Genomic DNA, 25,963 nt, shown 5'->3' on the forward strand with positions numbered 1-25,963 from the left:
CTGCAGTCGTCATATCTGGTCCCCCCCCCCCCCCCCCAGGAGCCTGCAGTCGTCATATCTGGTCCCCCCCCCCCAGGAGCCTGCAGTCATCATATCTGGTCCCCCCCCCCCCAGGAGCCTGCAGTCGTCATATCTGGTCCCCCCCCCCCAGGAGCCTGCAGTCGTCATATCTGGTCCCCCCCCCCCCAGGAGCCTGCAGTCATATCTGGTCCCCCCCCCCCAGGAGCCTGCAGTCATTGTACAATTGTCCGATGGAGCGTACTGACGGTCGGATTATCCGATCGTGTGTACTTTACTTTTATTTTTAATTTTTTTTTAACCTGAAAGGTTCGGATTTAGTATTTCTAGTTTAGGCATGTTTAGCATTTCCTCTTGAGCTTTCATTTGAAGGTCATATTTACATCTCATTTATTAATGTCGTCTGCTTTAAAATCACAACTCCTGGCAGGTCTGGTCCCCTATCTCATTGTCTTGGTGTTTCCTTGCGTCCCGCTTCCTTCCTTATGTTACATGAAGATAACCGTTTAACGTTCTCCTCTATCAGCACAGCCGTTGGCTCTTTCCGCTTTCCTTCTTTTACTTTGCATGTCACACTTCTCTGCCTTGCGGTGAGGGGGAGGGGACTTCCTCTGAGAGATCATATGTTTACATGTGCAATATTGCCGCTCTTGTAATCTACAAAGGTCTATTTCACGTTCAGTGGGGGGGTCGCAAATTGTTACATTTTGATTCCCACCGGGATTTTTTACTGGTGACCCCACAATAGGGATAAAACATATTTGTGGACGGGAGTTGAACAAGACATGTGGCCACTCATTAAAATTAGAAGAAAATAGGTTTCACCTTAAACTACGTAGAGCATGGGTCTTGGAACTATGGGCCTCCAGTTGTTCAGGAACTACAATTCCCATCATGCCTAGTCATATCTGTGAATGTCAGGGTTTTGCAATGCCTCATGGGATGTGTAGTTCTAAAACAGCTGGAGGGCCGTAGTTTGGGGATACCTGACGTAGAGGGTTATTTACGTAAGGGCGGCAAGGATGTGGAGTTTCCTTCCACAGGCGGTGGTCTCAGCCGGGGAACATCATTTGTTTTCATGAAACTATTAGATAAGCACCTGAACGATCACAACATACAGGGATATACAATGTAATGTTGACATATAATCACACACATTTGGTGGACTTGTTTGTTTTTTTTTTTTGTTTTTTTTAACCTCACCTACTATGTAACTTTGTATCACTTCCCTTCTATTCTTGTTCTGTTGAAAACTCAATATTTTATATTTCTTTCTGTCCTGATGTCACTGGTCACCAGGACACATTAAAGGGTTTGTAACTCCTCGTTTTTCTATTTAAACAAAAATAAAAAAACATGCCTATGCTTACCTGCTCTGTGCATTTGTTTTGCACAGAGCAGCCCCAATCCTCCTCTTCTGGGTCCCTCACCGGTGCTCCAGGTCCCTCCTCTTTCCCTGGGGGAACCCATGTGTGCTCGCTCCGGAGTCCCTTTGCTGCGTCCATTGACGGACCCTGCTTCTGTGTCACTGGATTTGATTGACAGCAGCGGGAGCCATTGGCTCCTCCTCGTGCTGCTGTCAATCTGTCCAATGAGGAGAGGGCGAGCGCAGCTGGAGCTGCTGCACTTGTGTACATCATTGGATTGGGCTCAGGTAAGAATAAGGGGGGAGCTGCGGCACCAAAGGTTTTTCACCTTAATGCATTAAATGCATTAAGGTGAAAAACCTTGAGGGTTTACAACCACTTTAATAGTGTGAATCTCCCCAGTGGTGACACTGGTGTCACTGGTCACCAGGACACAATGTACATCTCCCCAGTGGTGACATTGGTGTCACTGGTCACAGGACACAATGTACATCTCCCCAGTGGTGACATTGGTGTCACTGGTCACCAGGACACAATGTACAACTCCCCAGTGGTGACACTTGTGTCACTGGTCACCAGGACACAATGTACATCTCCCCAGTGGTGACATTGGTGTCACTGGTCACCAGGACACAATGTAAATCTCCCCAGTGGTGACATTGGTGTCACTGGTCACCAGGACACAATGTACATCTCCCCAGTGGTGACATTGGTGTCACTGGTCACAGGACACAATGTACAACTCCCCAGTGGTGACATTGGTGTCACTGGTCACCAGGGCACAATGTACATCTCCCCAGCGGTGACATTGGTGTCACTGGTCACAGGACACAATGTACATCTCCCCAGTGGTGACATTGGTGTCACTGGTCACCAGGACACAATGTACATCTCCCCAGTGGTGACACTGGTGTCACTGGTCACCAGGACACAATGTAAATCTCCCCAGTGGTGACATTGGTGTCACTGGTCACCAGGACACAATGTACATCTCCCCAGTGGTGACATTGGTGTCACTGGTCACAGGACACAATGTAAATCTCCCCAGTAGTGACACTGGTCACTAGGACACAATAATAAAGCTGGGGAGATTCTCACTATTAGACCCCTTTCACACTGAATCGTTTTTACAGCGTTTTAGCGTTAAAAATAGCGCTCTTAAAAAGCTCATAAAATGCTCTCAATGCATCTCAATGGACCCTTTCACACTGAGTTCTGCAAGCAGCATCTTTGTAGCAGCTTTTAGGGCGCTGAAAAAAACGCTCCAAAAACGCCCCTCTCCATTGAAATGAATTGATAAGCGCTGTAAAAACGCCTTACCCTTTCACACTGAGGCACTGCAAAAACACCCTAAAACTTTAGGGTCATAGTGGTGCTTTGCCAGCACATTGGGATTGCAGATGAGGCTTTGCTGGAAAAACGCCCCAGTGTGAAAGTGGCCTTAATGTGTCCTGGTGACCAGTGTCACCGCTGGAAAGATTTGCACTATTGGTGTCCTGGTGACCAGCGACGTCAGTGTCACCGCTGGAAAGATTTGCACTATTGGTGTCCTGGTGACCAGCGAGGCCAGTGTCACCGCTGGGGAGATTCTCACTATTAATGTGTCCTGAGGACCAGTGAATGAACACAGAGCCGCGGCTCAGGAGCACGTCTGGCTACCCCAGAGCAAATGGCGTGCTCTCAGGGGCACCCAAGCAGGTGCGATCCCGAGCCGAGTACTGAGGAGGGAGGAGCCGGGAGCACCGGTGGGGGAACCCAAAAAAAATGGAGGCTCTGGGCTGCTTTGTGCAAAACCATTACACAGAGCAGTGGGTATGACATGTTTGACTTTTAATATCACTTTAACAGATGAGGCTGCCTCTAGATCCACAGATGGCATGGGAAGACCCCTCAGCGTCCTATGCGGATTACGCTTTTCGTGGGTAACCCGTCTTCCTTAGGGCGTACCCTCAAAAAGCGTAAGCCACATAGGACGCTGAGGGGGACTTCCCATGTTATCTGTGGAAAAGTGTGGATCTGGAGGCATTCTCATCTGTGGATGTAAAAATGATTCATGAAATTGGAGCTGGGCACATATATCTGCAGTGTTTTATCTCTCTTCAAAGAGCCAAGTCTCGTAGCTCTCTCCTGAACCATCCCTCTGTTATCAGCCTGATAACTCCTGACAAATTCTTGGACACATCAGATAAAAGCAGCCTGACATTTCTGTCTGGGGAGACTGCTATAAATAGATTAGCAGGGAGCTGGTCCTGTTACAAAACGCCTCTGAGAGTCTCTGCCTATGATAAGAGGGGGTGTGTGCCTTTCTTCCAATCAGCAATTTTAGCTATCTTAGCTGTATGCCCAGACATCACACTCTGTGTTAACCAGGAAGAGAAAATCTCCTAACATGATCTGAACTTTCTAAGCCGTATATAAATGTGAAGACGGCAGATATACATTTAAAACCTATGTAGGGAGATTTGGTTCATCTGAGGCTGTATGGAGGCGTTACATCCACCTTAGGAAATATTTGCTTATGTTTTGAGAATATCACTTGTTTTATGTATTATTTAAATACCATATTTATCGGGGTATAGCACGCTCCCGCGTATAGCGCGCACCCCTAAAGTTGCCCCAATTCCTGTGGAAAAAAATATGTTTTGTACTTAGTTTTGGTGTCTTGCGCGGCGTCCATCGGCGGCCTCGTCGGGTCCGTCTGCGGCTTCGGGTGTCCTCTTCGTCGGGTCCGGCGTCCTTCTGTAGCGTCCTCCCCGCTCGTTTCCCGCGCCGAGTTTGAATACTGCGCCGGCATATACCGAGCGCAGTACACTCGTGTATCGTCGGGCAGGCTCGGAAACTCTCGCGCTGACGTCCTGTACGCTCAGGACGTCAGCGCGAGAGGCGCCGAGACTGCCCGAAGATACACGAGTGTACTGCGCTCGGTATATGCCGGCGCAGTATTCAAACTCGTCGCGGGTATCGGTGTATACCGCGCACCCACGATTTTGCCCTGATTTTCAGGGAAAAATAGTGCGCGGTATACGCCGATAAATACGGTAGTTTGGCGGTAATTCTGCTAGTTCAGTGCACCCTCTTATGTAGTATGGCCAGTGTTCCCCTTCCCTGCTGTATCCAAAGCATAAAAAACTCTTGGCTTTGGATACATTTTTAAAGCTTGCTTATAATCGCCTAAGTAAACCTTTTAATGCGAGTGCATCCGAAGGCCAGGCGTCTTGTATTGCGCCGAGACGCTACATATGGGACAGTTTAGTGTTATTGATTGATAATGGGGCCTGTAATGGAATGAAGCTGTTGACTGCTCAGCTGGTTTGTAGTGTTGTGGAAGTGAAAGAGAAGGTTCAGAAATAATTGGGCAGGAATGAGAGGTTCCTTTGTGGCGTTCGGTGCTGAATTGGAATGTTTGACATTCTACCTTCCTCCACATGAAATAGTTCAGCCATGGAAAAATCACGTCCCTTTCTCCTCACAACTGGAGCAGAGGAGGAAGTGAAGGAATTTCCTCTGCCTCGCCTTTTGTTTTCTTCGTAGGTCATCACAATACCCTACTGTTATATTTCATTTGGATGACTTCTTTCCTCGAATGAAAACCCATTATTTAAAGGAAAGACGGCGATAAGCTATTTATGAGAAGCCGTACATCTTAATTGTATTTCATTAGAGACACGGCTCAGGATCATGTGGGCTGTGAGGAAAATATTATGTAGTTTATCAAAAACTGGTCTAGCCGGCAACAGTGTTTTTTTTATTTTTTCAGTTTAATCGTTATTTTCAATTAATTGAATGCTCAAAAAATGTTTTGTCTCTCTCATTTCTTATTGTTGCATGTTGAAGCTCTACTTGGAACCTTGTTAAGATCCAACAATATAAAATATGATTTTTTGCCATTTTTCAAGTGGTCTTAAACTTTTGATCAGAACTGTGTGTGTATGTATGTGTAATATATATATATATATATATATATATATATATATATATATATATATATATATATATATATACGCGCGCGCGCATATATATATATATATATATATATATACGCACGCACGCGTGCGTGTGTGTGTGTGTGTGTGTGTGTATGTATGTGTGTATATATATATAATATATATATATATATATATATACGCGCGCGCGCATATATATACACACGCACGCGTGCGCGTGTGTGTGTATGTGTATATATATATATATATATATATATATATATATATATATATATATATATATATATATATGTGTATATATATATATATATATATATGTGTATATATATATATATGTGTGCTGTCAAGCGATTAAAATTTCTAATCGCGATTAATGTCATAGTTAACTCACGATTAATCGCGCGATTAAGGAGGTTCACCCTTTAAAACTTTTTTTTTTTTTTTTGTTTTCTTATTTTTTTTTTTTTTTTTTTTATAATATTAAATTGTGTTTTTTTATTTTTTTTACATTTTGATCACTTTTATTGCTGTCACAAGGAATGTAAACATCCCTTGTGACAGCAATAGGTGGTGACAGGTACTCTTTATGGAGGGATCGGGGTCTAAAAGACCTCCGAGCCCTCCTTTGCACTTCAAAGTATTCAGATCACCGAAAACGGCGATTCTGAATACTGTGTACTTTTTGAAATCCGGCGCCATTGGCAGCCGAGAAACCCGGAAGTGACGTCATGACGCCGCTTCCGTGGTTTCAATGCGGAGACTGAATCAAAGCCGTTTACGGCTTAGTGTCAGTCTCCGCCTGAACACAGAACGCGGCGGATGGAGGATCGGGTCTCCCGGTGGGACGGGAGGCCGGGTCAGAGCAGCGAAAGGCCGGCGGGAGGGGGGGGGGGGATGTCCCCTCCCGCTCCTCCAGCATAACAACCGAGCGGCTTTTAGCCGCATCGGTTGTTATGTTTGGATAGCCGATCGCCCGCTCTAAACAACGGTACCGGGATGATGCCTGCGGCTGCAGGCATCATCCCGGTATAACCCCCGAACGCCGAGGACGCATATATGCGTCCCGTCGGCGTGAAAGGGTTAAGAGGTACGTGCCGACAAAAAAAAAAATGTTTTAAAGGGCGAACCTCGTTAATCGCGCGATAAAAAAATTGACGGCGTTAAAATGGGTTTGTGTGAACGCCGTTAATAACGCGTTTAACTGACAGCACTAATATATATATATATATATATATATATATATATATATATATATATATATATATATATATATATATATATATATATATATATATATATATATATATATTCTCTATTTTAGTAGCATGGTTAAAATGCGAAATATTGCCTGCATAGCTCCGCTCCTTTAACGTATTCTAAACCTGTATGAACTCTGCCTTGATCATCTGAAACACCATTGACCGCCATCTTCTATGTCTTCACAGATGAACGTGAGGCTGTCCAGAAGAAGACTTTCACAAAATGGGTCAATTCCCACCTGGCCCGCGTGTCCTGCAGAATTACCGACCTGTACGGAGACCTGCGAGATGGAAGGATGCTCATCAAACTGCTGGAAGTTCTCTCTGGAGAGAAACTTGTAAGTATCTAGAGTATGAAAGTGGCTAGTGTATCCTCTGTTGGATACAGCACCTCATCCCTGAACAGTGGTAACAGTAGAAAGGAAGGGGATGAAGGGATTATTGCGGTGCCCATACAAGTCAGACAATTCGTTTCTCATTAAAAGACCTATTTTATTGTACAAAATTTAATATAATAGTATTGATCAATATATAGTGTAATACACTGAAATAAATTTGACAGTAATTTCTCCCAACATGTTTCACCAAACCGTTCTCTTCTTCAGGGTAATAAGATATATTCAGTGTAGTATTTAAAACAAGTCTATTTCTACAAAGAGAGACAACGTCATGGGCGTCCGCTCCATAGGACAAGGGAGGGCGCTTGACCCCCCTAGAAACCAGTGCCATGATCCTGGGGGAGAAAAACAGCAGGCAGGAAACAAGGCGGCGGCATGGCGAATCCAATTAGAGCCGCTCTCTCTTCTAGCTCCAGCTGACAGAGAGGGGGGCGATCGGGGTAGATATACAGTACAGCCAGTCCGCGGCTCTCCTCTCCCTGTTACAGCTCCGCTGCCGAGTTCTCTGGTAAATGGAGCAGCTGCGCTGTGACAGGGCGAGGGGAGCGCGCCACTGGCTGTACTGTATATCTCCCCCGATCGCCCCCCTCTCTGTCAGCTGGAGCTAGAAGAGAGAGAGAGCGGCTCTAATTGAATTTGCCGTGCCGCCGCCTTGCTTCCTGCTTTCCTCGCCATGATTGGCCACAGCAGAGGGCCAATCAGAATATTCTGGGGGCATCATGGGAAATGTAGTCCCTTAATAGTGGCGGCCCCAGCGTGTCCACCATGCTAAAGCCCCCAGCATGCAAGCACTCTGCTGGGGGGGGGGGGGGTTACAAGAGGAGAAAAGAGAATACTGTGCTCATGCTGGGGGAAGCCAGAGAGAGAGCCACGCTGTACCCGCACCAACCAGAGAGCCACGCTGTACCCGCATCAATGACCAAGCCCCTCCCCATCATGACATTGTCAAAAAGGGACCAAGCATGGATGACCTTAAAATGATGCCCCCCCCCTGAAAAAAGTTCAGCGGACGCCCATGGACAACGTATTAATGATGATACAACCATTATGAAAACTATTCAATGTATAACACACTAAAGCAGTGCAAAACTTAAGGTTAAAAAAGTATCTATGTTCTATAGGAAGACATTGTATAAGGATTTCCTATGGCTGGGCTGTACCGGTGACAGCGCGGTCACCAGAGTTTCTTGTTTTTACCCCTTTGTTGGACACGGCTCTCTGCAATGTTCATTTGCACGATGCCAAAAATATCTGCACCTTCATCTCCAGCTCTGCTGAGGCATAGTAAACAGTCGGGTTAACGGTTTACCACAAAATATAGCTTAGCACAAAAAATTTGTTGCTGCTCTAACTTTCCAGGCTTACAATCCTTTATTTTAAAGGGAAACTGTAGTGTATTTTCAGTGAGGGCATTTTTTCCCCCTGTAATACATACTGTATATGGTAAATTTCTATTAAAGCGGAGGTTCACCCTAAAATACAACTTTCTACCATGCCATCCAGCATACTAGCGTCAGCTACAGTATGCCTTTATTTTTATTTTTTTGCGCTGTACTCCATTAATCCATTAGTTTCGTTTCAGACTCCCGCGGGGAAAGGCGTTCCTATAAAGAGGGGAACATGATTGACGGCCGGCTATGGCGCGTCACGCGTTCCCGAAAATAGCCGGAGTAGGACTCGGCTCTTCACGGCGCTATACGGCGCCTGCGCACAGACTAGGAGCTGACTGCGCAGGCGCCGTGAAGAGCCAAATCCTAGTTCGGCTATTTTCGAGACGCGCCATAGCCGGCCGTCAATCATGTTCCCCTCTTCATAGGAACGCCTTTCCCCGCGGGAGTCTGAAACTAAACTAATGGATTAAACTGTGAGTACAGTGAAAAAAATAAAGGCATACTGTAGCTGACGCTAGTATGCTGGATGGCATGGTGGACAATTTTTTTTTTTTTTAGTGTGAACCCCCGCTTTAAGGATTTATATAGCGCCAACAGTTTACGCAGTGCTTACATTTACATGGTGCTGTACAATGAGAGAAGATTTAGGCTAGGTAACTGAAAATAAGAATAGCGCCACATCCCTAGATGAACAATAACATTTAAGGAAGGATTTTTTGGGATTTTAGAGGTGCAATAAAAACAATATAGAAACAGATCTAAATTTAATAGATTAAAAATATATTTTAAATACATGGAATACAGCCAACATTTGATCTTAATATACAAACAAAGCGCAAGCTGATTAGGTCTCTATATGTTTCTCCATTTCGATGGCTTCTTCTGGAGAACTTTAATATCAGGCACTGTATATAGGATCACTATAATAATATAATAAAGATTTTTGATTATATTTATATATATATATATATATATATATATATATATATATATATATATATATATATATATATATATATATATATATATATATATATATTGGTGTGTGTTTTTAGTTGACACACATACAAATTCATACAAATCTCCCAGATGTATAACTTCTGTCAAATTTGGTAGATTTAAATTGTATTTGTTATCTAAATATTCTTTGTGTGTATATACCGTATTTATCGGCGTATATCGCGCATTTTTTCCCCCTGAAAATCAGGGCAAAATCGTGGGTGCGCGATATACCCGCTTCCCGCGCTGTGTTTGAACCACTGCGCCAACACATACCTAGCGCAGTACACTCGGGCAGGCTCGGCTCCTCTCGCGGTCACATCCTGTACGTCCTTTACGCGAGAGGAGCCGAGCCTGCCCGACTATACACGAGTGTACTGCGCTCGGCATACGTCAGCGCAGTGGTTCAAACACAGCGCGGGGATCGAGCGGGAAAGGACACCACGATGGCCGCAGAAGGCCGCCGATGGACGACAGGCAAGGGGCATCCAAACTGTAAGTATTTTTTTTTTTTCAGGAATTTTCCTTCAAGTTCGGGGGTGCGCGCTATACGCCGGGGCGCGTTATAGCAAGATAAATATGGTATATATAATATATATATATACACCGAAAATCTTTATTATAGTGATCCTATATACAGTGCTTGATATTAAAGTTCTCCTGAAGAAGCCATCGAAATGGCGAAAACATGTAGTGACCTAATCTGCTTGCGCTTTTTGTTTGTATATTAAAATCAAATGTTGGATGTATTAATTTAAAATACATGTATATATATTTTCTTGCACCTCTAAAATCCTTAGTTATGGTGCTGTACAATGTTTCCATGATTGATTTATGTACAAAAATTTGGTGAGGCTCAATGGCCATCTGTATTTCACTCTAATAACATGGCCACCCTGCTGATCGATTCGGCTACGTAGTGCATTGCTCATAAGTTGGTCGTAGATAGAAATTTGCTGAAGCGGACGGATTTTGATCCATCTATGGCCGTTCCCTCTAAACAGAAGTCGATCCAATAATCAACTTCTGGTAAATGGGACTGTCGGAGGAAATTCTCGCTCAACAAGCTGTGAAGGTTCAGTGTATTCTGACAGTGGAGGAGTCCCGCTGTCAGAATACAATGGTACAGCGAGGAGGATTCTTCCATCCACCTCACTTGTATGGATAGACGAATCTATCCAAAAAAAATTCTGCTGATCAGCCCCCTGGCTGATCAGAAGGAAAAAATTAAAGAAATCCATTGTCAACCTAAAGCCAGCCATAGATGAATCGATCGAACTTCACCTGGTTCAGCAGGGACTGGCCGAGATTCAATCCATCTATATAGTAGCTCTTCGGGAGGGATTCCCACATCAACACAGTCGAGAACCTGTGGTTGCAGGAAAGAAAATCGCATCACCTATGGCTTGTCATAGACGGTGCAAATTTGCACAATTCCCCAATCAACACTAAAGGCCTGTACACACAATCGGATATTCCGACAACAATTGTGTGATGGGGGGTTACCGCTCCAGGTGAGTCTGCTTGGTAATTGGCCTCCTCTCAGAAACCACTGGTGCTGACAATGCGTGTAAAAAAATAAAATAAATATCTTGGACAGCCGCACTCTTTGTTGCCTTTATTGGTAAAACGGGATAAAACCACTACAAGCCACAGCAAAAATAGGACGCACAGCTGACGCGTTTCACACTAATACTTAGTGCTTAGTCATAGCTAGCTGTATCATGTAATAGAATTTGTGTGAAACGCGTCGGTTGTGTGTCATGTCCCATTTTTGCTGTGGCTTGTAGTGGTTTTATCCTGTTTTACCAATAAAGACAACAAAGAGATTTTTTTCGGAGTGCGGCTGTCCAAGATATTTATTTTTAACAATTGTGTGATGGCAGGGTTTTGTCGGAAAATCTGACCGTCTGTATGCTCCATCAGACAATTGTAGGAAATTCCGACAACACATTGGATGGTCATGCTCTCAAATTGTCCGACAACAAATGTTTGCCGTTGGATTATCCGACCGTGTGTACACAAGTTCCGTCGGACTAAAATCCAAAGTACAAACGCATGCTCCGAACCAATGCTAAACAGACATCATCAGAAGTTTCCCAAAGGGTGGTGCTAAAGAGCAAAAAAATAAAACGTAGTTTCGTGAATGTTGGCTGAAAAAGTTCTGCCGTCTGTATGCAGAACAAGTTAACGGCCAACGCCCTTCAGACAAAAATCCACAGATGAAAATCCGATCGCGTGTACGAGGCTTTAGTGTGTTGATGTGGGAATCTCTCCTGCCGAGCCATTGTCTTCTCCGGGTGGGGGAGGAGGCTGGGGAAAGCCGCCCCTGCTGGGAGAAGACGGTGATTATCTGTAGCAGCCACTAGCAACAATCGCAAGAGAATCTGGCAGGACGGTTGTACCCACGATCAATCGATCAACTTGGTACATCCAGCCTGCCCAATAACGGTTCGAATCTCAGCCAGTTCATGCTGAACCGGCAGAGATTTGAACCATATATGGCCGGCCTTGGCGCTATCTGAGTATACACTTTTGTTTTCCTGATTGAAAAAGATAATGCAAGGTTAGAAAAAAAAAAAAAAAATGGTTATATACTAACTAGTTTGGCCCAGTTATCTGTAGATAAGGTAAGTCTTTACATACATACAATTGTTCTAGCGGAGAACCCCTGACTATAGGGACCGTCCTGAGCAAGGTCATTCCTCCAGTGACAACACCCAGTCATTTGTGAAAGTTGTTGTTCTAGGGTCACTATGCAACATGTACCGTGATTGCGCAAGTCAGCGCGGTTATCAGTAGGTGTTGCCTCATGGGTTAAACGGCTACATATTACATACATTATTCATCATATTGAGACATGTTTGTTAAACGGCGCATTAACACCTTGTGGTCGGGCTTTTTAAGATTTTTTCGCAGCTTATTGTTTCATACAGAAAAAATATAAAAACACCTCCTGCATATTAAAGTGGAACTATAGGCAAAACATTTTTTTTTTTTTTCATTTTGGATAGCGTAAGGGAGGGTTATAGCCCATGTCAGTTAATTTTTTGCCATCTTTGTCCTATTGTGGAGATTTCCCTTCACTTCCTGTCCTATGGCCAAACAGGAAGTGAGAGGAGATCTCTTTAAATGAACCACTTCAGCCCTGGAAGAATTTACCCCCTTCCTGACTAGAGCACTTTTTGCTATTCTGCCCTGCGTCTCTCTAAAGTGGAGTTCCACCCATAAATGGAATTTACGCTTACTACACTCCTCGCCCCCTTACATGCCACATTTGGCATGTAATTTTTTTGGGGGGAGTGGGACTTCCTGTCCCACTTCCTCCTTCCGCCGAGGGGCTGCAAAGGCGAATAACTTAATCGCCTTTTGACAGCCCCTCCCTGTAGGCGATCGCCTGGGACACGTGACAGGTCCCAGGCGATCGCCTGTCAAATCGGATGGCGCCGCATGCGCAGTGGGTGCCCGGCCGAAAGCTGTCACGGCCGGGTGCCCACAGTTGCAGTGGAGGCGCCGGCGGTGAAGGGGGTGACCGGAACAAAGCTCCCATCGGCACGTCGCTGGACCGGGGAACAGGTAAGTGTCTGTTTATTAAAAGCCAACAGCTACACTTTTTGTAGCTGCTGACTTTTAATAAACATAAAAAAATGCCTGGAACTCCCCTTTAACTGACAATTGCACGGTCGTGCGATGCTGCACTCTAACAAATTACGTCCTTTTTTTCCCCATAAATAGAGCTTTCTTTTGGTGGTATTTGATCACCTCTGCGGTTTTTGTTTTTTGCGCTATATACAAAAAAAGAGCAACAATTAAATTAAAAATATTTTTAACTTTTTGCTATTATAAATACCCCCAAAAATATATAAACACATTTCTTTCTCGGTTTAGGCCGATATGTATTTTTTTTTTTTTTATCATGATTGCAAAGTTATATCGGACATGTTTGACGCTATTTTGGGACTATTGTCATTTATACAGCGATCAGTGCTATAAAAATGCACTGGTTACTGTGTAAATGACACAGGAAGCGGTTAAACACTAGGGGGCGATGAAGGGGTTTAGTGTGTCCTAGAGAGTGATTCGAGCTTTGTGGGGGGCTGGGCTACAAGTGACGCGACAGTGATCACTGCTCCCGATGACAGGGATCAGTAGATCTATGTCCTGTCACTAGGCAGAACAGGGAAATGCCTTGTTTACACAGACACCTCCTGTATATTTCCTAGTCTGTTCCTGCTTACATTATACTTGTTTTCACATAAAATGGAAAGTTAAATGTCTTTGTTTTTTTAGAACGAAAGGAATATTCCCCCTTGAGTGGGACTTTGAAAGCCACAAACACTGAAGTATGTCAAATGTATTGTGGCATAAAAAGATTTACAGATCGAAACACAATGTTCAATATTAAAAAACGTCAAGCGTCTACATGTGACAAACGCAACAAAAAGCAAAATACAACCATACATATACAATGACACCAATACTCTCCAGTAAGTGGTAATCCCTGGTCCCCGACGTGTTTCCAGTTTGACACCTTCGTCAGGAGTATAGAATAGGGATAACTAGGGTCATAAATTTAACTCAAATAGAGTGGTTCCGTGTAGAGAGCATGTGAGACAACTGTCAATGGGGGGCTTAAGGTAGCAAATTCACAGATCTGTTTTAAGCAGATAGGTAGCAACAGCTGAGTTCCAGCGGCTAAAGACGTGGACAATAAATGTTTCAGCATAAGATCAGGACGGAAGCTAACCAGGGCCTTCAATGGAGCTCCATGATTCGTGGAGAACACCAAACAGTCCCTGTCTTCATGCAATAGCCATAGGTATATGAGACGTACCTGAGTGGCGTCTCCCCTCTCTTATGACCCTACTTATCCCTATTCTATACTCCTGACGAAGGTGTCAAACTGGAAACTCGTCTATTCTATACTCCTGACGAAGGTGTCAAACTGGAAACTCGTCTATTCTATACTCCTGACGAAGGTGTCAAACTGGAAACTCGTCGGGTACCAGGGATTACCACTTACTGGAGAGTAAGGATGAGCTCCAGCGTGTTCGCATGGTACACGTGCAGAGTCCGCCAGGAAGTCTGCACGGCGCTAATCACAGCCAGTGAGACCTTTCCCAATCTCTGCAGCCGAGCAATGGGAAATGTCTCCCTGGCTGTGATTGGCACAGCGCCGTGCAGACTTCCTGGCAGGCTCTGCACGTGTACTATGCGAACACGCCGGAGCTTATCCATACTGGAGAGTATTAGTGTCGTATATGTATATATTGTGTGTGTGTGTGTATGTATATGTGTGTGTGTGTGTGTGTGTGTGTGTGTGTGTGTATATGTATGTATATATATATGTATGTGTATATATATATATATATATATATATATATATATATATATATATATATATATATATATATACAGGCATACCCCACTTTTAAGTACACAATGGGACCAGAGCATGTATGTAAAACGAAAATGTACTTAAAGTGAAACAATACCTTTTTTCACTTCTAGGGTATAGTGGGGGGTCAGGGGCTATAGTGGGGGTGTCAGGAGCTGTTGTTAATGTCTCAGGGGCTGTAGTGGGGGTGTCAGGGGCACACTGGAACAGGGCGGGCTATGCTCTCGGAGCTTCAGCTCCTTCTACTGCGGCTGCAAAATGTCTGTACAGTACTTGTAAGGCACTTTACGTACACTCGTGGGTATGTCCTTACTCGCGAGTGTATGCAAAGTGAGTGTACTTAAAGCGGGGTATGCCTGTATGTGTGTATGTATATGTATATGTATATATATATATATATATATATATATATATATATATATATATATATATATATATATATATATATATATATATATATATATATATATATATATATATTGTATATGTGTATATGTTGTATTTTGCTTTTTGTTGCGTTTGTCACATGTAAACGCTTGACGTTTTTTAATATTGAACATTGTTTTCAATCTGTAAATCTTTTTATGTAACAAATTATTTTTTGACATACTTCAGTGTTTGTGGCTTTCAAAAGTCCCACTCAAGCTGGAATATTCCTTTTGTTCTATATATTCCAGAGATGTGGCCAGGGCTGGACTGAGACCAAAATTTGGCCCTGGACTTCATCCAGACCGGCCCACTTTAAGTTTGCAAACCAGCACAAAAACATTCAATAAACTAGGCGCAATTGTGCAAAAAAAAAAAAAAACATAAGTAGCATAACATAAGGAGTCCTCACTCACCTCTTTTATTTCACTTATTCTCCTCTGGATTTTTCTCATCCTTCTAACATCACTGCATGAAGTGGAGGGCGAGCTGCGCAGCCGTTACTTTGACAGGCTGTCACTGAAACCGGCCCACCGGGAAACTCCCTGTAGTCCCTATGACCAGTACATGCCTGGATGCAGGGCCTGTGCAAGGATTTTTGCCAACTCAGGTGAAAGTGCATTTTTCCGCCCCCCCCCCCCCCCCCCCCAGCACGCACGCCTAGCGCCGCAAAAACGTCAGTAAAGTGCCGACGGCGCAATGCCCCAGTGTGCTGCTGCGCTGCCTGGCTTTGGAGTTCCCCTAATTGCAAGTCTCCTCTCTGTCTTGTCTACCACAGAAACCTCACCTCATTTTACATTACACAGCACCGCACCTCTGGACCCCTTTTGCATTATACAGCACCGCACCTCTGGAACCCTTTTACATTACACAGCACCGCACCTCTGGAACCCTTTTACATTACACAGCACCGCACCTCTGGAACCCTTTTACATTATACAGAACGGCACCTCTGGACCACTTTTACATTACACAGCACCGCACCTCTGGAACCCTTTTACATTACACAGCACCGCACCTCTGGAACCCTTTTACATTATACAGAACGGCACCTCTGGACCACTTTTACATTACACAGCACCGCACGTCTGGAACCCTTTTACATTACACAGCACCGCACCTCTGGAACCCCTTTTACATTACACAGCACCCTGCACCTCTGGACCCTTTTACATTACACAGCACCGCACCTCTGGACCCCTTTTACATTACACAGCACCGCACCTCTGGACCCCTTTTACATTACACAGCACCGCACCTCTGGACCCCTTTTACATTACACAGCACCCTGCACCTCTGTACCCCTTTTACATTACACAGCACCCTGCACCTCTGGGCCCCTTTTACATTACACAGCAACACTGCACCCCTAGACCCCTTTAGATTTACACAGACCACTCCCCAGCTCTGTCCCTTCCTACATTAATCATGCAGATGGAGAGACAGTGAGCAGGGCAGGGAGCTTTTTTTGGCGCCTCCCCCCCCAGGGCCGGCGCTGACGCCGTAAGTCAAGTGCCCATGTTGCCTTGCGCTAGCACCGGCCCTGCCTGGATGTGGCCACTACATTGTATATTCTGACATGGTGAAAACCTCCTTTTCTTGTCTTAAAAAAGCATTAAGGTAGGCTCACGTGTGTCTCACAAGCTGTGAGGAGGTCTAGTTTATTGATGCCTCCTATGTCTCTGGGTAGTCTTGAGATGCTGGCAACGTTGTACCCCCTGATGGTGTCACTCACTCCAGGGCACAAGATACAAGTACAGTTTTAGCTAATGTCAATCTAGGCCACAGCATCAGATGGGAAAACCTTCTACTGTAAAACCAATAGTATGGAAATCAGCGCGGCAGAGAATAGTTTGTTGATCCTTCGGTATTAGTCTGCGCTTAGAGATAATTACTCCCGAAAATCCATTCATAACTGGAAGGGTTCCAAGTAGGCTTATAGGCCTGAGATGTTACACACGCTTACCTTCTATTTGTTCCACTCTTCACACAGAGCCCATTTACCATTTCCCCCTCCGCTGCACATCTTATTCACCGCTTTATTGTGCTTTATTAGTAAAAACGCGTCTTCTGCTGTTTCCGTAGCCCAAGCCCACCAAGGGAAGAATGCGGATCCATTGTCTGGAGAATGTTGACAAAGCGCTGCAGTTTCTGAAAGAACAAAGGGTTCACCTGGAAAACATGGGCTCCCATGATATTGTCGATGGAAACCACAGACTGACTCTTGGTTTGATTTGGACCATCATCCTCAGATTCCAGGTAAAAATCATATTGTGTATTCTCCCCTCAAGGCTCACATTTCCTGCGAAGAGAACCTCGTTTCTGGTGTGTTAGAGGGTAAGGGCCTGCTGTGGAATATTGGCCCTAAGGCAGGGGGTGGGAATCCTTTAAAAGGTGGAGATCTACCTGAACGACACAGGAGAAGTCCAAGGTAACCGGGCACAGGGTCGCCTCCTCACACCTGATTTAACCACTTGAGACCCGGACCAAAATGCAGCTAAAGGACCAGGCCCCTTTTTGCGATTTGGCACTGCGTCACTTTAACTGACAATTGCGCGGTCCTGCGACGTGGCTCCCAAACAAAATTGGCGTCCTTTTTCCCCCACAAATAGAGCTTTCTTTTGGTGGTATTTGATCACCTCTGCGGTTTTTATTTTTTGCGCTACAAACAAAAATAGAGCGACAATTTTAAATAAATATATATATATATATATATATATATATATATATATATATATATATATATATATATATATATATATATATTTTTTTTTTTTCTTATAATAAATATCCCCCAAAAATATATAAAAAAAAAAATGTTTTTCCTCAGTTTAGGCCGATACGTATTCTTCTACCTATTTTTGGTAAAACATCGCAATAAGCGCTTATCGATTGGTTTGCGCAAAATTTATAGCGTTTGCAAAATAGGGAATAGTTTTATTGCATTTTTATAAAAAAAAAAAATTCACTACTAATTGCGGCGATCAGATATTTTTTTTCGTGACTGCGACATTATGGCGGACACTTTGGACAATTTTGACACATTTTTGAGACCATTGTCATTTTCACAGCAAAAAATGCATTAAAAATGCATTGTTTACTGTGAAAAGGACAATTGCAGTTTTGGAGTTAACCACTAGGGGGCGCTGAAGGGGTTAAGTGTGACCTCATATGTGTTTCTAACTGTAGGGGGGTCTGGCTGTAGGTCTGACGGCATTGATTCTGATTCCCTATATAAGGGAACACACGATCGATGACAGCGTCACAGTGAAGAACGGGGAAGCTGTGTTTTACACACAGCTCTCCCCGTTGTTCAGCTCCGGGGACCGATCACGGGACTCCAGCCGCGATCGGGTCCGCGGGTCACGGAGCTTCGGACCGGGGCGCGCGCCCGCGACTGGGCATTATACAATCACGTACAGGTACGTGATTGTGCCCAGCTGTGCCATTTTGCCGACGTATATCGGCGTTAAGCGGTCCTTAAGTGGTTAAACCTCTAATTGCCATAATGCTATTCTTATTTCTTCGTCTTTTTATTTACACAAGTGTATTTTTCCCCCCAAAAATTGCGTTTGTAATACCGCTGTGCAAATACAGTGTGACTTAAAGGGGTTGTAAACGCTCATGTTTTTTTTTTCACCTTAATGCATCCTATGTCTCAAGGGGGTGGATCCCAAGTTCATGAGGAATATGCGTTTTGCCAAAAAACACAACAAGAAAGGGATGAAGAAGATGCAGGCGAACAACGCAAAGAATCTGAAATAGTTCTCTTTCTATATTCTGTCATTTAAATCTTCAAAACGAAAAAAAAAACAAAAAAAAATACATATAATATAAATTGATAAAATCCAATAAAGTCTTTATCAAATGATACAGCAGCGCTAGTCGTCACTTAAATCCTGAATGTGACCACTCTTTTGCATGTATAAAAAGCAAGAAAAGTTCTGGAGAAGTAAGAGGGTGATCCAAAGTTGAGTGGGAAAGGTGTTCCTAAACAAATGTTCAGCTGTCCGCAGCTGGTGACATCACACGTGCAAGATACACCCGCCAAACGTCTCCCATGCCGGTCTCCCCTCTCCCCGCAGCTGGTGACATCACACGTGCGAGATACACCCGCCAAACGTCTCCCATGCCGGTCTCCCCTCTCCCCGCAGCTGGTGACATCACACGTGCAAGATACACCCGTCAAACGTCTCCCATGCCGGTCTCCCCTCTCCCTGCAGCTGGTGACATCACACGTGCAAGATACACCCGTCAAACGTCTCCCATGCCGGTCTCCCCTCTCCCTGCAGCTGGTGACATCACACGTGCAAGATACACCCGTCAAACGTCTCCCATGCCGGTCCCCCCTCAAGGGGATCTACTCACCAGAAAGTAGAATTCATTAGGCTCTGAACATCAAATCCTTCCGGTCATCTCCAACTCCAGAGAACTGCCACCTGACCAGCTTGTCGTGTTCCTAGTATCCTCCAGGTGTCAGGATACACAAAAAAGACTAGATGTGGTGTGATACCGTTTTCAGACTTTATTCCACAACCTGTGTCAGTGCATTTAAAATCACAGCATTCGTTTGGTTAAAATAAATAATAATTGGTTTGCAAACACACTAGGGGGCTAGTCCCAGGCTCACAGTGGGGTTACTTGGCTTGTGCCTGTTCGCGTCCACCGCCGAACACACACCGCTCTGTCACCAGACACTGGAGCGCAGATGGAACGCAGCGCACAGTGTGATGCTTCCTGTGTGACGTGAGGTCACGCCCTAACGTTTCGTCCTTCTGACTTCCTCTGAGGGCGTGGCCTCCTGACGCAACAACACAGTTTAAATAATGCTTCCTGTGTGTCGTGAGGTCACGCCCTAATGTTTCGTCCTGACTTCCTCTAAGGGTGTGGCCTCCCGACGCAACAACAGTTTAAATAATGATTGGACTGTGTGAGCCGCGCCTCCAGCATTAACCCCTCGTCTCCATACAATCTCTCACGGACACCCGAGAGGATACATAAGGGATTCGTTCACTGGGGACATGCTTGCAATTCCCATTATGTGCTCAAATCCACAGTGATCATATTGACATACATTTAGGGCTATTATTCTCCCATAACACAAATCATTCTGACATGTAATGTAATTTATAATGTGTATATATATATATATATATATATAATGAGAATTAGTAATAAGATATGTTATCATTTAAAACATCATTAAAACAAACTATATAAGAAAAACGTCTGCACATCATTATATAGTCGGTCAATCAAACCTGGAATACATAGGTGCTATATGAGTATCACGGATAGGACCTATAAAATATAGATCTCTAAATCCTAATCTTTATATGTTCATCAACTAAAATCCAAACAACTGGATTTGATAATCACAGAAAGTGTGCAAATTTAATGCACAGCAGATATTAAAATTGATCTAAATTACAGATAACTATAATAAATATCAGGTTACAAATGGATATAAATAATTAAAATTGACTACATGGGGAATAGGATTTGTCCCTATGTCAATCATATAAGATTAAATTATTCTAAAATGCATAAAAAAAGAGAGAAGAAAAAGTAGTATAATACCACTAGGGGGAGCAGTGCAAAACCGCATAAACATTTTTTTTTTTTTCCAAACCTGCAAGGCAAAAGGCATAATCAGCTAGTATGCACCGCATACTAGCTGATTATGAAATACTTACCTCGGAACGAGGTGAAGAACACTTACCTGGTCCACGCCGAGCGAGATGTCATCTTGCTCCGGGGTGTCTTCCAGGTATCGCCGATCCAGCGCTGTGATTGGCGATGACGTCACTCCCGTGCGCGAGTTCAAATCGGCAGGGTCCGGCGGATGCCGGTCCTTTCGCCGTGGATTCCCCCCTGCGCATGCGCCGCTGCAATCAGCGGTGCATTGCGAGGGGAATATCTCCTAAACCGTACAGGTTTAGGAGATATTCTTTATACCTACAGGTAAGCCTTATTATAGGCTTACCTGTAGGTAAAAGTGGGTTTACAACCACTTTAATGATGTTTTAAATGATAACATATCTTATTACTAATTCTCTTTTATTTATATATATATATATATATATATATATATATATATATATATATATATATATATATATATATATATATATATATATATATATATATATATATATATATATATATATATATATATTTCATGTCACACTGATTTGTGTTATGGGAGAATAATAGCCCTAATGTACCGTATTTATCGGTGTATACCGTGCACTTTTTTGCCCTGAAAATCAGGGCAAAATCGTGGGTGCGCGGTATACGCCGATACCCGCTTTCCCGTGCCGAGTTTGAATACTGCGCCGACATATACCGAGAGCAGTACACTCGTGTATTGTCGGGCAGTCTCGGGTCCTCTCGCGCTGATGTCCTGGACGTACAGGACGTCAGCGCGAGAGTTGCCGAGACTGCCCGACGATACACGAGTGTACTGCGCTCGGTATATGTCGGCGCAGTATTCAAACTCGGCACGGGAAACGAGCGGGAAGGACGCCGGACCCGACGAAGAGGACACCCGAAGCCGCAGACGGACGCCGGACCCGACAAGGCCGCCGATGGACGCTGCGTAAGACACCAAAACTAAGTACAAAAAAACTTTTTTCCACAGGAATTCGGGGCAACTTTAGGGGTGCGCGCTATACCCCGATAAATACGGTATGTCAATATGATCACTGTGGATTTGAGCACATAATGGGAATTGCAAGCATGTCCCCAGTGAACGAATCCCTTATACTCTCGGGTGTCCGTGAGAGATCGTATGGAGACGAGGGGTTAATTCTGGAGTCGCGGTTCACACAGTCCGATCATTATTTAAACTGTGTTGTTGCGTCGGGAGACCACGCCCTCAGAGGAAGTCGGAAGGACGAAACGTTAGGGCGTGACCTCACGACACACAGGAAGCATCGCACTGTGCACTGCGTTCCATCTGCGCTCCAGTGTGTGGTGACAGAGCGGTGTGTGTTCGGCGGTGGACGCGAACAGGCACAAGCCAAGTAACCCCCACTGTGAGCCTGGGACTAGCCCCCTAGTGTGTTTGCAAACCAATTATTTATTTTAACCAAACGAATTCTGTGATTTTAAATGCACAGACACAGCTTGTGGAATAAAGTCTTAAATCGGTATCACACCACATCTAGTCTTATTTGTGTATCCTGACACCTGGAGGATACCAGGAACACAACAAGCTGGTCAGGTGGCAGTTCTCTGGAGTTGGAGATGACCGGAAAGATTTGATGTTCAGAGCCTAATGAATTCTACTTTCTGGTGAGTAGATCCCCTTGAGACCGGCATGGGAGACGTTTGATGGGTGTATCTCGCACGTGTGATGTCACCAGCTGCGGGAAGAGGCAGACCGGCATGGGAGACGTTTGACGGGTGTATCTCGCACGTGTGATGTCACCAGCTGCGGGGAGAGGGGAGACCGGCATGGGAGACGTTTGACGGGTGTATCTCGCACGTGTGATGTCACCAGCTGCAGGGAGAGGGCAGACCGGCATGGGAGACGTTTGACGGGTGTATCTCGCACGTGTGATGTCACCAGCTGCGGGGAGAGGGGAGACCGGCATGGGAGACGTTTGACGGGTGTATCTCGCACGTGTGATGTCACCAGCTGCGGACAGCTGAACATTTGTTTAGGAACACCTTTCCCACTCAACTTTGGATCCCCCTCTTACTTCCGGAGAACTTTTCTTGCTTTTTATACATGCTAAAGAGTGGTCACATTCAGGATTTAAGTGACGACTAGCGCTGCTGTATCATTTGATAAAGACTTTATTGGATTTTTATCAATTTATATTATATGTATTACTTATTATAGGCTTACCTGTAGGTAAAAGTTACAAAAACAAGGTATACAACCACTTTAATCCAGCTCTGAGCAATCCTCTTATCTTTTTTTCAGTAACATAAAAATGGACACACAAGAAACAGTCAGTTCTTCCTCCTTGCTGTGAGTGACAGGTGATTTACATATCTCATGCAGGAGCCTGAGAGAGACATTCTGTGTACTTCGGATCCCTCCTCCTTTCTTCTCCAGCTCTCACAGGATTGGCTCCGCCACACCTCGGCATGATTGGGCATGCTGAAGTCATGTGGTGACTTTCCTGGGTTTTGACTGGGTGTTGGTGATCGTAGCAGAAGTTCAGTGTAAGAAATACACAGGAGAAAATGCATGTTGACAATTGGAGTGTAGAGGTGGGTGGGGAGTCTACTGACATCACAACTCCACCTACCAATCTTCTGGGACCTGTGTTTCTTCCAGAAGACAGCAAGTGGCAGGACATGATGTAGATTGCCTCGAATACTGCGGTGATCTATGCCCGGACGTCGAAGAAAATACCTGTATTAGACAGGTATCTGCTCCCCCCTGAAAGGAGCCAAATGTGACACCGGAAAGGGGGGGGGGGGGGCTCCAAAAAGCTGAAGTTCTATTTGGAAAATGGAACTTCAGTTTTTTAGAAGTTCCATTTTCCAAATGGAACTTCGGAACTTCCGCTGTTTAGAGTCCTCCCCCCCCATCCCCACCTCCAGTGTCACATTTGGCACCTTTCAGAGGGGAGCAGATACCTGTGTAATCCAGGTATTTCCTTCCACTTCCAGGCATAGGTCACCGCGACCTACACCACGTCCGGCGCCTACTCCGTCAACCCCGCCTCCCCGATGTCTTCTGGGAGAGACGCAGGTCCCAGAAGATGGCAGGGACCAGTGGGATCATGCAGTGCAGTAGGGAACCAGAACTGAAGCCGCAAGGCTTCACTTCCCGATCCCCTTACCATAGATGGCGGCGCCTCCACCCGAGTGACAAATCGGCTTCGGGGGAGGACATCGCAGGCGTCCAGGACAGGTAAGTGTCCATTTATATTAAAGTGGATGTAAACCCCCAATTTTTTTTTTTTTTTTTTTTTTTTTTTTTGATGTCACGATGTAGAAAATAAGATTTCCTATCATCTGTGTCCAGTCTTGCCACACAGAGTTAATCCAGCTCTGAGCAATCCTCTTTTTATTGTTCAGGGAAATAAAACAGACTTCCAGATAAAGACCAAAGTCCTTGCTTGAGTGACGGATTATTTACATATCTCGTGCACTAGCTTGCAGACATACACCGCTTCTGTAAAAAGTTCTCCATTCACACCCCCCTCCCCTCTTCCCTCCAGCTCTATGTATATTCTGATGGCTGTTGCATTTTCTCATGGCGCTGAACTGTGACTCACCCCAGATTTTGAAAACATTTAATCAAAACACACGGGAGGGGGATGTGAATTGTGCACTTTTTTTCAGAAGCAAGGATTTTGGTTTTTATCTGGAAGTCTGTTGTATTTCACTGAATAAGGCTGCATTCACACCTGAGCATAGGTTGTTTTTTTCCGGCGTTTTCATGCTTATTTGCGCGTTTGCATACAGCATCGTCCGACGTTTTTGTACTTCATTCTTTATTTTAGCCAATAAAAAAAATTATCATCTTTTCATCACTTGTTGCTATGTTGGTAGATTTTTTTTTATCTTCTGCCTGGGTGAAAAGTTCTATTGATTAAAGCGACAAAACGTCCGTAGCAAACGCTCGTTGTCGCGCTAGTCGCTTGAATCAAGCGTTTCCATTACTTTCTATGGGAAATAGAAACGCTCAAAAACGCCCAAACCGCCCGATTCGCGCGACAAAAAAGGGTCTGGAACTTGTTTGCGCTTCAGGCGTTCGGCGTCAGGCGTTTTGGAGTGGAGATGTGAACCGTCTCCATAGGGAATAATGTATTTTTTCCCCCTCTAGCGTTTTTGAGCGTTGCGCTTCAGGCGACAAAACGCTCAGGTGTGAATGCAGCCTAAAAGAGGATTGCTCAGAGCTGGATTAACTCTGTGTGGCAAGACTGGGCACAGATGATAGGAAATCGTATTCTCTACATTGTGACATCAAAAAATAAAATAAAAAAATTGGGGGTTTACATCCACTTTAAGTGGACAGCTGCAGTATTTGTAGCTGCTGACTTTTAATAAAAATAAATCGTCGGAACTCCGCTTTAACCACTTAACGCCCGCCGAACGCCAATTTACGTCCACAGAATGGCATGTACAGGCAGATGGGCGTATATATATATATATATATATATATATATATATATATATATATATATATATGTATGTATGTATATCCTTGCCTTCTAGCGGGTGGAGGGTCCGTTTGGGACCCCCCCGCTGTGTGCGGCAGGTGGCTTACTTCGGGGAGCGATCCGGGACGACGGCACGGCTATTCGTTTATAGCCGCTCCGTCGCGATCGCTCCCCGCAGCTGAAGAACGGGGAGAGCCGTATGTAAACAGGGCTTCCCCGTGCTTCACTGTGGCGGCGTATCAATCGAGTGATCCCCTTTATAGGGAGACACGATCGATGATGTCAGTCCTACAGCCACACCCCCCTACAGTTGTAAACACACACTAGGTGAACCCTAACTCCGCCCCCTGTGGTTAACTCCCAAACTGCAACTGTCATTTTCACAATAAACAATGCAATTTAAATGCATTTTTTGCTGTGAAAATGACAATGGTCCCAAAAATGTGTCAAAATTGTCCAAAGTGTCCGCCATAATGTCGCAGTCACAAAAAAATCGCTGATCGCCGCCAATAGTCGTAAAAATTTTTTTTTAATAAAAATGCAATAAAACTATCCCCTATTTTGTAAACGCTATAAATTGTGCGCAAACCAAACGATAAACACTTATTGCGATTTTTTTTACCAAAAATA

At 44.5% G+C, this 25,963-nt stretch overlaps 1 protein-coding gene across 5 annotated transcripts in view; it reads left to right on the forward strand.

The window, feature by feature from the left end:
- The window catches only part of SPTBN1 (spectrin beta, non-erythrocytic 1), a 296,583-nt gene that overhangs the window by 166,566 nt on the left and 104,054 nt on the right, over nucleotides 1–25,963 (forward strand). For all 5 annotated transcript variants that reach the window (XM_040351645.1, XM_040351648.1, XM_040351649.1 and 2 more), the window contains 2 exons: nucleotides 6,775–6,926; nucleotides 17,286–17,459. In XM_040351645.1, the coding sequence (XP_040207579.1) occupies nucleotides 6,775–6,926; nucleotides 17,286–17,459 (326 nt within the window). The remainder of the gene's footprint in view (nucleotides 1–6,774; nucleotides 6,927–17,285; nucleotides 17,460–25,963) is intronic.

Source organism: Rana temporaria, chromosome 4, assembly GCF_905171775.1.
Source record: "Rana temporaria chromosome 4, aRanTem1.1, whole genome shotgun sequence".
NCBI lineage: Eukaryota > Metazoa > Chordata > Amphibia > Anura > Ranidae > Rana > Rana temporaria.